Source organism: Xyrauchen texanus, chromosome 7 (assembly GCF_025860055.1).
Source record: "Xyrauchen texanus isolate HMW12.3.18 chromosome 7, RBS_HiC_50CHRs, whole genome shotgun sequence".
NCBI classification, from domain to species: domain Eukaryota; kingdom Metazoa; phylum Chordata; class Actinopteri; order Cypriniformes; family Catostomidae; genus Xyrauchen; species Xyrauchen texanus.
This window is the reverse complement of record NC_068282.1, coordinates 4,015,435-4,030,002: the sequence shown is the minus strand read 5'-3', so window position 1 is coordinate 4,030,002 and position 14,568 is coordinate 4,015,435. Positions and strand designations below refer to the sequence as shown.

At 41.4% G+C, this 14,568-nt stretch overlaps 2 protein-coding genes across 2 annotated transcripts in view; both read left to right on the top strand.

The window, feature by feature from the left end:
• The first annotated feature begins 537 nt into the window (after positions 1-537).
• Positions 538-7,612, top strand: LOC127646564 (uncharacterized). The gene is made up of 3 exons (XM_052130319.1): positions 538-1,259; positions 2,292-2,383; positions 7,518-7,612. Exons 1-3 carry the CDS (start codon positions 538-540, stop codon positions 7,523-7,525), a joined length of 822 nt encoding a protein of 273 aa, XP_051986279.1. The 3' UTR covers positions 7,526-7,612.
• A 1,739-nt stretch (positions 7,613-9,351) lies between these two features.
• The window catches only part of LOC127646654 (neuron navigator 1-like), a 93,976-nt gene continuing 88,759 nt past the window's right edge, over positions 9,352-14,568 (top strand). Inside the window, exon 1 of the mRNA XM_052130447.1 lies at positions 9,352-10,243. Coding sequence (XP_051986407.1) covers positions 9,613-10,243 — 631 coding nt within the window. The 5' untranslated portion in view covers positions 9,352-9,612. The remainder of the gene's footprint in view (positions 10,244-14,568) is intronic.

The window sequence follows — 14,568 nt, the reverse complement described above, 5'->3', positions numbered from 1 at the left end:
GTAGATTTATGTGCCCATTATCGGTTACTATAAAGTAATTTGACTCTCAGTACAAGCTGAATGTACTGACGTAATATGAACAGAGATGGACAACACTGTAACTCTACAGCCACAATAGAGGTCCTATTAAAGGGGAGAGTTTTGTGCCAGTCACTGGATGAGCTTGAGAGATGGCAGACAAATAGGGCACTTCCTGCTGGGAGTGCCAAGTGGTGCCAGTCTGTCAGCAGACCTCTGATCATACCCCTCCAGAGAGAGGCAGCAGATTTGGCCAAGTGTACTGTAGAGTGTCAGAGTCCTAATTGGTATCGGCAATGCAAATTATCCAAGTTTTAGTTTCAAACAAAGCTATAGCTAATGTTTAAATTATAAATACAAAGAGACCATATTTTGACCATATTTATTGCCATTTTAAATTAGATCTGAACAAGGGGATTTGGAGTGACTAGCGCCAGCTAAATGTGACAGCCTGTGGCTTATAAGAAGACTGTAAAACAGCTTACACCCACTTGCTTCATCTAGTGACCTTCTTCAAACATGAGTTCTGGAGTGAACATAAAGACAATGTCTTCAAGCAGCTCTGGTATTCCTCTGCCAAGGAGTCTGACCAGCCTCTCCAAGCATGACACCAAGTGCTTGAGCAGCAGTTTACTCAGTCCAGCTGCCCAGATACATCAGGGTGGACAAACATCCTCAATCTCTTACTCAACTTCAACCATACTTTCTCAATCAGTCTCTTATGAGTTACCCAAAGGGACAGAGTTGAAGATTCAGCCTTCACAGAGAGCTCAATGGACATCCAATGGCTTAAACAGGGCTTCCTTTGCTCCCCGATCAGCCCATAGTAGCCGACATGTGCCCAAAAGAGAGGTTCTCCCATTTAAAAGAATGCAGGACCTACAAGGGGGCTCATTACCCCAAGATAACTTTAGAGACCTGGATAGACATTCCAACAAGAACTGGAGATCTGGGCATCACCAATTTAGGAGTCTAGACAATGGGCTTGTTGAGCCTTCTGGTATATTGTCTAAAGCACACCAAAGTAAGGAGGCCCATCAGAAGCTAACCAATGGGAATGTCATATGGGAAACATCAACTGGAATTCAACGGTGCTTACAAAGGCAGCAAATGAAAATGTCGTCCCTTGGAGTAGGAGATGTCAATATGATTGCTTCTAAATCCCAGGTCACCATTGCAAAAGCACATCCTGCAGGCAGGGAGTCTCCTCGCATGGCGGCCACGCCGCCTTTCAGATTCAGGTAAGGATGAGTTTGTGTTAACCAATTGAGAGCAACAGTTGAGTTCCGGAACTAAAAGTCCCATTAATCTTTTAATTGGCGAACCATTGAGGACAGACTTGCCGTGAGCTCCGAAGATGTTAATTGGTGGTATTGACTTCTGTTTAAGCCATCAGTCCGTGTTATTTTAACTTCTTTTATTTAAAAATAGGGTTTAATAGCAGAATTAAAGATGTACTACACTACCCACAAGTACAAAGAAAATCTCCACCAATAATTGTTTCTATACTTGCAGTACAATCAACAACTTTAAATCAATAGTTTAGTATTTTTTATAATTTTTTATTTAATTACACCATTTGCAATGCCTTTGTCTTTTTGTGCCAATTTTCAAAAACGAATTTAGCTTCAAATCATTGTTTGTCATGATTCACCTCTGAGCTGGTTGTTTTGGCTCATGGTTTGGAACTCTTTCATAAAGTACTTTATGAAATTCCTATGGAAGAAATTGCATGGGGAAAGTAATTGCATAACCAAGATGGCTGAAAAAGTGGGCAAGTACTGTTGCACTCTATTGGGAAGAAAAATTACAACCATCTTAATTTTTGACCTAGATAGCATTGAGATTAAATGCACAGCAAATGAAAACATTTTCTGCTTCTCAGATGTTTCTTCTCCAGTAATCTCTCTTGTCTCCTCTTAAATTTCAGCTCTCAACAATGTCTCAAACAGTCAATCAAAAGTCAGAGATCTACATATGAACTCAAACTTTTCTTATCAAACTTTAAGAGACTAAATTATCTGAGCTGTGCTCTCTACATCCACTAAATAGCTCCATACTTTTACTGTATTTTAACAATTGACTCGCTGTCCTTTTCTATTCCTCCTCTATAGTAGTTTAAGAAGGATTATCTGATACAAAGTTGATAGTTAACTGAAAAGTAACTGAGAACTCCATGAAGTCTCTTGAGCTTAATGTTATTTTTATAGGGAACTGTCATGCAATAAAGAGTCCTGATCACCTTGTGAGGACACTCTTCCTCTTCTCCTCAGGTTGCAGGTTCCAGAGGATGCAGATGAGTCTTCTCTTGAGAATGTGAGTGACTGTTCCTCAGACTCTATGGAAGTCTGCTGTGAAGATCTTGGTAAGTTTCTGCTAAAACACTCCAAAGTTCATGACTGAAATCTTATAATTGTTTAGTAAGTTGTCACAGCAAAATTGTGGGAAAATGTGCACCAGGCTGACTTAGCTGTAATTACTCTATGTGCAATTGCTCTGGTCTGCTTTTTGGCCGGAGGCAGTCTGATTCGTTTTCCATGGCCGTCACAGTGAGTTTGCTTGTCAGCTGAGCAGGTCTAGGGCTTCATGCAATTTATATTTTGAAAGTTGTTCCATGCAATTGTTCTAATCTGTAACTATTTTGCATTACACTTTACCTCAGATATTTAAAGTGTTTAATGTACCCCCACTAAAAGTTCTGTGACTGTACCATGCTACAGTGTCCATATCAGATGGTAATTCCATAATACTTTGATGTACTGTATGATTGCTATATTCATATACCATTGCATTTACTCCAATGTGTTCTCCAATGTGCTTCAAAGAAGTCAATGGTATTACCATGCCCAAAACACACTGAAATCACCATAGTTCCACGTCAATTGTATTACTATTGTGCTTTTTGGTATAGTATAGGCATGCACTTACAAGCTAAAATGGAATTTTGGGGGGTAAACAATAAGAATCTGATGTGTCCACCAGCTGCATTAATTACTGCAGTGCATCATCTCCTCATGGACTGCACCAGATTTGCCAGTTCTTGCTGTGAGATGTTACCCCACACTCCAACCAAGGCTTTTGCAATGGCCCTAGCCCTCACCCTCTGATCCAACAGGTCCCAGACATGCTTAATGAGATTGAGATCCAGGCTCTTCGCTGGCCATGGCAAAACAATGACATTCCTGTCTTGCAGGAAATCACGCACAGAATGAGCAGTATGGCTGGTGGCATTGTCATGCTGGTCAGGATGAGCCTGCAGGAAGGGCACCACATGAGGGAGGAGGATGTCTTCCCTGTAATGCACATCGTTGAGATTGCCTGCAATAAAAACAAGCTTAGTCCATTGATGCTGTAACACGCTGCCCCAGACCATGATGGACCCTCCACCTCCAAATCAATAACGCTCCAGAGTACAGGCCTCGGTGTAACGCTCATTCCTTCAACGATAAACGCGAGTCCGACCATCACATCTGGTGAGACAAAACCGCGACTCATCAGTGAAGAGCACTTTTGCCAGTCTTGTATGGGCCAGCGAAGGTGGGTTTGTGCCCATAGGCGACATTGTTGCTGGTGATGTCTGGTAAGGACCTGCCTTACAACAGGTCTACAAGCCCTCAATCCAGCCTCTCTTTTTAGCCTATTACAGACAGTCTGAGCACTGATGTAGGGATTGTGCGTTCCTTGTGTAACTCGGGCAGTTGTTATTGCCATCCTGTACCTGTCCTGCAGGTGTGATATTCGGATGTACCGATCCTGTGATGGTGTTGTTACACGTGGTCTGCCACTTTGAGGACGATCAGCTGTGGTTCCTGTCTGTCTGTAGCACTGTCTTAGGCGTCAGTACAGTGCAGACATTATAATTTATTGCCCTGGCCACATCTACAGTCCTCATGCCTCCATGCAGCATGGCTAAGGCACGTTCACGCAGATGAGCAGGGACCCTGGGCATCTTTCTTTTGGTGTTTTTCAGAGTCAGTAGAAAGGTCTCATTAGTGTCCTAAGTGTTTATAACTGTGACCTTAATTGCCTACCTTTTCCACAGGTGCATGTTCATTAATTGTTTATGGTTCATTGAACAAGCATGGAAAACATTGTTTAAACCCTTTACAATAAAGATCTGTAAAGTTATTTGGATTTTATATGAGTTTATATGGTACAGTATCTAAATGGAATATGGTCATAATTAAGTACCACGGTATATATCAAATTACCATGGTGTTACCATCAGATGCCAACATTGCACCATGATACCACCATAATACTTTATGAGATGCTATTATTTAGATATATCAAAAACATAAACAGATGCTGGTGTTGTAAATTATGACTGGCAGTCCGTGTGATGAGAGTTGTGGGCTAGCTGATGTATGGTTTATTACATTTGCATCTAAACCTTTTTTTAAACTCATGGTGGACTTTGGCTGACTACACTGCTTTATAGAGGATATGAACCTCATATTTCATTTACATACTGTCAGGTAATGTAGGCCAGACATGCTACTCAGCAGTGCTCCAATTCTATGAGTTTGGCTCTGTATTCAATACTGTGACAGGGTCCTGTGATTTTGTGTTTGATGGAGGATTGTTTCTGCAGAGAAACCCGATATTAACTGAATACATTTAATTTGTTACATGCCTTAAAAACAGGTGGACAGGTTTCAATCTGTAGAAGTAACTATTATGTCAACTGTGTATCAAAAACTCATTTTTTGTGGCAATGAGGCATATCAAAATTTTGTCTAAATCCAAAATTCATTTGGTGGTTGCTAGAGTGTTTTGAGTGGTTGCTGGGGTGTTTACTAAAATGGTAAATGGTTTGCACTTATATAGCACCTTTTTTAACCTTAGAGGTTAACAAAGCGCTTTACACTGTGTCCCATTCACCCATTCACACACACATTCACATATCAATGGCGGCAGAGCTGCTATGTAAGGTGCTAGCCTGCCATTGGGAGCAACTTGGGGTTCAGAGTCTTGCCCAAGGACACTTCGGCATGTGGAGTCGTGTGGGCTCTGAGTTACTATGTGTTTGCTAATGTGTTCTTTGTGCTTGTGAGTGTGTTCTTAGTGGTTGCAAGGATGTTCTAAGTGGTTACTTTTGTGTTCTGAGAGGTGTTAGGTGGTAGCAAGGGTGCGTTGAGTGGTTGCTAGGGTGTTCTGAGTGGTTGCTACTGTATGTGGTTGCTAGGGTGTTCTTAGCTTTTATTAGGTGGTTGCTAGAGTGTTTTGAGTGGTTGCTAATGTGTTCAGGCAGTTGCTAGGTGTTTGCTAAGGTGTTCTTAGTTATTGTGAGGGTGTTCTTGGTGATTGCAAGGGTGTTCTAGTGGTTTCTAGAGTGTTTTGAGTGTTTGCTAGGTTGTTCTTAATGGTTGTTAGGTAGATGCTAGGGTGTTCTGAGTGGTTGCTAGGTGGTTTCTATTGTGTTTTGAGTGGTTGCTAGGGTGTTCTTAGTGGTAAAACTGTTGTTGCTAGGGTGTTTGAGTGATTGTAAGGTGATTGCTAGGGTGTTCTGACTGGTTGTTAGTCTAGGTGGTTGCTTATTGACCCTAAAGTCCACCCTCAAGTCACTTTTCTGGTCTCTTGTTATGGCTTGGGTCCCTCCTTTTATGTAGATCTATGTGTCTTTTATTTATTTGTTTCCCCCATTTCATTGCCCATCAGGTGAAAATCCTAAATCGGATAATTTGGAAAAGTAATAGCACACCCTCTTGAACAAGTGCACAGTGAAACTTGCATCAGCAATGAAACACACTTTTAGTAAATTTAATTTAGGCACGTAAATTCCATTGTCACTCCCAAATCTTTGCTTAGACAACCAATAACCTCCTGTGGTTTAATTTATACAATATATTATTTATCCAGAACTAAGAAACAAATTCTCAGTCTTATGACATAGGCCTATATTTCCAGATGTGAGCTAATAACAATTTTTCATGTGTTCACATGATTCCAGTGCTAATATACAACATATGTGCAATTGTGACAAATACTTTTATGACTTTTCAGCATAAGATTTATACTCTGTGTCGCATAATAATTCTTCAGAGGGGTGTGATTTAAAAAAAAAGAATGACAACACTTGAATAAACAAACAAACAAACAGAAAGGCACACCCATATGCATACATACACAAACACTCATTCAGTCAACATTTCATGCACATTGCACATCTCAGTTTTTCCCAGTGTGTGTAATTTATCACTATGGTGTAATGGCAGCAGCTGACCGGCTACAAATGCCAGTAACCCATGGGATGTTCACATGTTTGCAAACATCTGCACTGCTGGCCAACCACAGAATGGGCTCCAGATGTTTAGAAAACCTTTGGGTTCTAGAGAGAGGGTTGTAGTCACATTAGCATTTGCGTTTCATACTTTACAAAGTAAAAATGGTGAAGTCTGTGGTTTGTGCTAGTGTTCTTTTCCATAGGGAATAAAAAAAACATCACAAATGAGATCTCTTTAATATCGACTAATGTACACTCAATGGCCACTTTATTAGGTACACCTGTACATCTACTTATTCATGCGATTATCTAATCAACCAATCGTGTGGCAGCAATGTAATGTATAAAATCATGCAGATATGGGTCAGGAGCTTCAGTTAATGTTCACATCAACCATCAGAATGGGGAGCAAATGTGATCTCAGTGATATACACACTGTGGCATGATTGTTGGTGTCAGATGGGCTGGTTTGAGTATTTCTGTAACTGCTGATCTCCTGGGATTTTCACGTACAGCAGCCTCTAGAGAGTAAAGAGAAAAACAGAAAACATCCAGCGAGTGGCGGTTCTGTGGGTGAAAACACCTTGTTGATGAGAGAGGTCAATGAAGAATGGCCAGACTGAATCGAGCTGACAGAAAGGCTTCTGTAACTCAGATAACCACTCTGTACAATTGTAGTGAGCAGAATAGCATCTCATAATGCACAACATGTCAAACCTTGAGGAGGATGAGCTACAACAGCAGAAGACCATGTCACGTTCCACTTTTATCAGCCAAGAACAGAAAACTGAGGCTGCAGTGGGTCTAACATTTGTGTATCTCAACTGAAATGTTTTTCTGCATAGCACTATTGTAACACGTGTTTATTTGGGTTACTGTCCCATTCCTGTCAGCTTGGACCAGTCTGGTCATTCTCCTCTGACCTCTGTCATTAACAAGCTGTTTTTGCCCACAGAACTGCCGCTCGCTGGATGTTTTTTTCGCACCATTCTCTTGACACTCTAGACATTCTCTAGGTATTCTCTAGAGTTTCAGAAGAGATACACATTTTCCAAGACTGTCTATATTAATTCTAGAACTCACTGACAACAGTTTGTGTCTATTTATTTCTCCTAAGGATTTTAGGAGAAACATCTGTGACAAAGTTGATATTTAAATGTAACATTACTGAGAGCTGTACATCATCATATCATTAGCTGGGTAATTCCCAGCCAGTCGCATGTAAGCCATTGCTTTATAAGTCTGCTCACAATCTATCACATTGCTGTTTCAGTGTGCTAACACGGCAACCTCCACCACCCCACCACCACCAGTTGAGCCCTGTCCTGCACGAGGGTAGGCTCCTCGCCCCTGCCTCCTATCTCCGGCAGGATAAGATGGTTCCAGGTACAACTCCCTCGGACCGCCGTACGGGGCCTACGCCAAAGAGAGAGACATTACTTTCTGTTTTACATCTATCAAATAAATGGCATCTTAAACTTCACTCAAGCCTGCGTGTCTTCCCAATAGAAGTCTTTTGAGCTCTGAAAGAGCAAACTTTGAGCAATATAATTCTTCTCTGGGTTTCTTTGTCGATGCTTTGACATTTTATATCGAATGTCAAGTTGACCGACATTTTTTTTTAACATATCTGTAATTAGTGACTTCTCAGTTTTTTTCTGAAAAATGTGCAGTCCACAGGAAGTGTGTTCTTCATTTAATGATGTCATCAGGGAAAAGCCCCATAGAAAGGCACAGCCAAACGTGGCGAATTAAAACAAAAGACTTCATTCTTCACACCCTCTTTGTTTTTCTTCACTAACATCAAATGACTTGTTTGGCATCAGAATGACCCCAGATGCCCACAGGACCAGCATGTGTTTGGCCAAGTGTGTGTCTGTGGACCCCCTGCAGGACATCTCTGAGGTTTTGATGAAGTCATTGTGCCAAACTGGTCAGTTGTATCTAGCTGCTTCCTGTGATTCAAATGGAATAGTTCACCCAAAAATCTACCATTGTTCTGCATTCTTGGTGTTCCAAACCCATATGACTTTCTTCTGTGGAACTCAATCAGAGATGTCAGGCACACATTCGTTGTATGGACAGAATGCAATGAAACTGAATGGTGATTGTTGCTAATATTTTGCCTAACACCTCTTTTTATGTTCCACAGAAGACTGGGTTAACACATAACGGCAAACAGAAACTAAATTTGTATTATGCTGTTACCTTATTTACGGTATCAATGTGCTTTGTGCATTGCAGTGTGGCAAGACACGGCCATCTTAATGTGTGTTGTGATGTAGGTAACAGCGTTTCTATGGTGACAGCTTCTCCAGCGAAGCATTGCGGAGTACTCCAGAGAGAGAGAGAGAGAGAGAGAGATATGGAGTATCATGAATATGTTAGGGATCGTCTAAAAACAACACATTCATTTATGAACTGTATTTTGATGAAATGAGATGAGGTTGCTTTAATGGAAAACACCTGGATGGATTTTTTTAATACTTATATTTTTAATTGATTTAATGTTTTATTATTTATTTATATATTTATTTATTCCTTCATTTGATTCAAAAAGCATTTTGACCAGAGTGTGTTTGAAATGCACAGCTTGCACTTTCAAGGGAAGTTTGTTGAATTATATGAATGATTATTTTTTATAAATCTAAACATCATATTTATCTAATTTATAAAGGATGTTTATATAAATGTTTATCTTGTTTAACATTTGTGTATATGGTCCCCCTTAATTACTTTGCATAGTCAATGTATTTCTCCTAAAGGCAGATATTGAATACATAACTGTGATTTTTATGAGGATTCAACACCGACTGGACGTTGGAAAGGGGAGGGGTTGAACAATAGGGATGGAGAAAAGGCGTGTAAAAATATTTTTTAAAAGATTGACTGAATTCAGTTAAGATTTAGGCTTTGCAATTTATCATCTCCCCCTAACATCTCACACATTCTGCTGAGGCCGAGAGATGCACAGGAAAATGCAGCTCAGAGAGAGACAGAGAGAGAGAGAGAGAGAGAGAAGGGGAGGGACCGTTGTTGCATTCAACACTGTCATTCGGCTGCTGCACGGCTCAGTGGCAAGACAGTCTGGTGAAGGGAGGAGAGAACTGAGTGTGTGAGAGAAAAGAGGAGAGAGAAAAGGAGAATCAGGGTGGCAGCTGCTGCAGCCTGACAGGAAGGTTCAGGGAGGAAAGGAAGAAAGGACTTGGAATTAGCATTTTCAGAATTAGCTGCAGAATTGTGGTCTTGCTCCTCTGTTATCTGGCCCTAAATGCATTTCGATAAAGGAAGACGCTTGGGGGTTGAATAAAAGCAGGGAGAAACAGGGGACATCAAGTCTGAGCTTGTAGGAAGTCAAAGGTGTGGGCATGGCTGCCAAGAGAGGCAAGTCTGGCGTGCCACAGAGTGTGGCAAGGAGCGAGTTAAAGGTGTACCGTGTTGGCAGCACAGAGGGTCGCATACCGGTGCCATCCAACCTCCGCAAGCAAAGATCCCTGACCAACTTGGCCGTGCTGACAGATGCGGAGAAGAAGATGCAACTCTATGAGCCCAAATGGTGTGACGATATGAGCAAGGCTGCCTCGGGCCACCTGAAGATGGGCAAGCCCAAACCAGCGGGTGGAGGCGGGGCAGGTGGTACCCAACTCTCCCGCAACCTCTCTAAATCGGACCATTCCCTATTCCAGGGCAAACCCAAGTCGTTCACCCCATTGGCAGCACCTGGTGCCTTGGGCAAGGGCCAAAGTCGGATCCCTCGGGGCCCTTATGCGGAAGTAAAACCACTTAGTAAGACATCCGATGATTGCAAGTCTGACGACGATATCCTTTCCAGCAAAGCCAAAGCGAGTGCAAAGAAGGGAGCTGCCGGGTGTTCTGGGGACCCTGAAGGCAAAGGTCAAGGTGAGGAAGGTGGAGATAAACCCTTCCTCAAAGTGGACCCAGAGTTGGTGGTCACTGTACTTGGTGACTTGGAGCAATTGCTCTTTAGTCAAATACTTGGTGAGTATTACTTTGCCTCTTTGCACCAACCTGGTCTCATAGAATCACGTTACTACACGTTTTTGCTAATTGTGTCTCATTGTATGTATCACGGCAATTTCATGGTGAAAGGAACATTAGAGGCACTACAACAGATCTTTATTCCTATAACAGCTATCTTATAACATCTAACAACTTTTAATATAGTGCATAACTTGCAAGGCAATACATTTTAACATTTGCATTACATAACCAACTACATTTACGAGCCTGATCAAATTGCATGGTAGCTCAAATGATAGAGCGTTGCACTTGCGATGGAAAGTACCAGGGTACGAGTCCCGAAGAGCACGCAAGTCGCCCCGTGACCTGAAAGTGTCGTAGTGACACTATCTTTAGGTTTAAGGTTTAGGGTAGGGAGGTATGTTTAGTTGATTTTTTTAAACTTAAAAGCCTCTTCTGTTTGTGAGAACATTTAACTCTCCTTCAGCACCACATAGTGGACATTTCATCTCGGAACTGACGCGACACATGCATTTCTAAAAAATTATGAGATCAGGCTGCTTTGCACAGTCTGCAACTTAAGGGGCATCCACATGATTCGCGTAGGCGTTGCCGAATACATTGATCTATACAGAGTGAAGCGTTGCCCCCAATGGAGCGTTGCGCTTCTGTCAAGTGTTGTAATGTGACAATCAAAATTCAAACACTTTTATCTTTGATCCAAAATGATTTCCAGACAATTCAGATGATGAATTACTTTGGCAAGCGCTAAAATCAAAATAAGTCGTGTTTCATCTATAGGTCAAAATGGCACTTGATGTTGTCATTCAGCGGTGCGTTGATGCCCCAATATCAGCCATGTGGAAGCCGCTTTATGCCTCTGTCACATTTACCTTTGCATGGTGAAATTCCACAGGTGAAATACTGTCATCTCAATGGGAATCCACACGATCAGGAATTTTGCCTGATGGACTTCCGGTGGCGAATAATTTTCCTACGCCATTAGAAACCAATAGGATGTTGCTTGTTTTGTCAGTAAATATATTTACAATGGATGAGGAATACATTTTAGCAGTGAGTTTCTTATAAACTTCTCTCTCCCAGAGTATAAAGCAAAGCATAAAAAAGAGACTACTTTACAAGTAGTTTTTGCAGATTTTACACTCACTTAATATCCAACCCACGCCAACTTTGACTGCGGTGTTTCGCCGTGCAAAGGTAAATGTGACCAAGGATTTTATGCAGACAAACCTAGTTTATTTGCGGAGCACCTATTGTCCCTTAGATACTGTATATGTCACGGATGTAGCCTAGTGATTAGCTTTCATGCCCACTTACAGGAAAGCGCAGTGTGGTGAGGATTGGCGTGAACTGAGATTACGACACTGTGTTTATTCATGTTTGCCCTTGGACAGCGCTCCAATGCATGTTCTCATTGAAGCAATGAATCAAACTGTTATTATAATGGTGGTCTCATGCAGCTGGACAATGCAGGGCTTTGTTCTGTGCAGCATGTGCGTTGTGCATCCATTCTGTCTTGCTCATGGGAAGAAATTGCACTCATAGATTATTCCCCTTGGCGCATATCCAATATCGTTCAATGACTGAACGACAAAGTGCTTGGGGGTGACGCTCAGCACACTGATCTGCTTTTCGACGCCTGCCTAGTGTTGTGTGTCTCCCCATATGTGTGTGTGTGTGTGCTGGTAGTCTGAGCTGGTGTTGCAGCTCTACTCTCAACTAGATAATGGCTGCTAATATGGAAACGGGTTGTACCAAAGATTCTGGAATACAAAAATGGGACATAGTGAATTCGATTTGTGCTCAAAGTGTGGTTTGTTTTAGCCACGGTTTGACTGCTGCTTTATTGACACTGATTAATTATGTTGTTGAATACAGGAACAAAAATGGCATGGTCAACTGCATCACTGGAGGTCCATTTGTAGGGATACATGAGAGCGATTCAACGATGGCATCTCAGTGCATTTTAAGGGATTGCTGCTTTAAATGACCATACTTTGCCATTATTTATAAAAAGAATTGGATGATGCTGTTATGATATTCTATGAGGAATATTGCTTGTTATAGTTTGTAAGCAGTCATGAGGCAAACTTAATTGCAATAATCAGGAAGTATGTCCATTGCATTTGAAACAATTCTCTAAAGACTACATGCCCTGTATTTGTGCATCATTTATCAAATGGATGACCTCTTATTGTGTAGAGACTTCAACTGTTTAAATGTCCAATTACATGACCTGGATTTCTGGCAATGTTTTTCTGGAATCCAATTTTAGACGTTTCCTCCCTCTACCTACCATAATTGCATTGCATAAGTCAGTGCGGTTAAGACAATATAATTCAATGGTAGGTTAACTCAATGAGTTAAAAGGCTAATGATGGTAAACTAATGACCAGGATTAAGCTCTTTATTAGTAGAAATACATGATTTCACTGTAAAACAAGTTCTGATAAAGATTACACGATATCCAAAAAAGTAGGCAGTAGGAAACAAAACTTCCTGCAAGAATTTCAGTTTATTAAGTGGGATCTAATTGAATTCCCTTTAGGATCATTTTGAATCGTTTCTAATGAGTTTCTCTTTGTCAACCAAACACTATTGAAATACAAAAAGTAAAATAATCCCATTAGGAAAATGTGACCAAATCACATCGTTTGTTCTCATAAATTTTGACTCAAAATGTTGTTACTGTAGAATATAATGAGCTACAAGGAAACTTTATTTTATGCAGGGAAACATTAATCACAAGATCTCTTAAAGCATTTATTCTCCAAGTATCTTCTTCTTGTAATTATAATCACCCACAGAGTTGTTACTCATTTAAGTGTTCTGCATAATAAACCATTGCATAATAGACTTCCTATGAGCTATTCTGTAGGACCGAATGTGGTGCACTACATCTGCATTACTTCATACTATTTTTGGTCACAAGTCTGAATAAGAACTCATGTGTGGAATGAAACATTGGTTTCCTCTGTACATTCACAGTTGCTATTGTTCTGTACAGCTGGACCAGGGTCTAAATATATGGGGAATGCATGCGTATAATATCTGTGATTGACAATAGATTGAATTGAGGAAGAGTTGTGATCTGAAACCATAAGGAAATAAGGGGCTGAGGCTACATTTGGGGTCTTTGTGCATCCTGGAAATGAGAGGAAGTATGAGGATGGCAAGGAAAAGCAAGTTACTATGGAGATAAGAGATTCAGACAGAAGATTAGGGAGCCATTCACTACATTCATGAGATCGCTGTGATCATGTTGACATTCATAACTGAACTAGAGATTGACAGATATGGGGTTTTTCAATGGTCAGTGCTAATATCTATGGCACTTTTCTACTGCACGTTACGGTTCGACTCGACTCTACTCGCTTTACTTTTCTGAGCTTGCTTTTCCACTTCAGTTTAGTGCCGCCTCAATGTGGGTGGGATTATAGGCTGATCGTCATAGTTGTGATGATGTCTCTACTGCCATGACATCATCTTAAACTCGACACAAAACAAGAAACAATAACATAACTGCTAGCTGTTAGCTACTAGCTCATTGTGCTGCATGTTGTTGCATGGTGATTTTATACAAGTGTAACAGTTAAATTGGCCTGCTTGTTTTAGAAGCTTCTAGTAGCTGGTCAACTAAATAAAGTGAAGCTTTCAAGCAGAGTATAGAGTTAACGTACCATTCTCCAGCGTGGACTCGCTGGATTCAGTTGCATTTTTTCAGGTGGGCCGACGCACTTTGGGGCCAATCAGGGGCAAACTGGTCATCGTGAGAACCGATGTCTTGTTTGTTAGACAAATAAGATAAAAACTTTAATAATTGCAATAAGACAGAAATTAAATGAACACCTAATTTACACAAACTTTGCTCGGATTTCACCAAACAATATTTAAAAACATGCAATAAATGTATGTTATCTATTGACAAGGCCAGGGTTAGACTGGCCGGGACCCCGCGTTATGCCGAACTGGCGGTGACAGGCTGAAGAGGGCCGCAATGTGCCGCGATATGCCGAATGGGGCCGTGATATGCAGAAAAGGACAGAGCCACCCCCTCCCAGCTCAACAATTTTTTGGAGTCGCGAGTTCGAATCTAGGGTGTGCTGAGTGACTCCAGCCAGGTCTCATAAGCAATCAAATTGGCCCGGCTGCTAGGGAGGGTAGAGTCACATGGGGTAACCTCCTCGAGGTCGCTATAATGTGTAGTTCTCGCTCTCGGTGGGGCGCGTGGTGAGTTGTACGTGGATGCCGCAGAGAATAGCGTAGGCCTCCACATGCGCTACGTCTCCACGGTAACATGCTCGACAAGCCACGTGATGAGA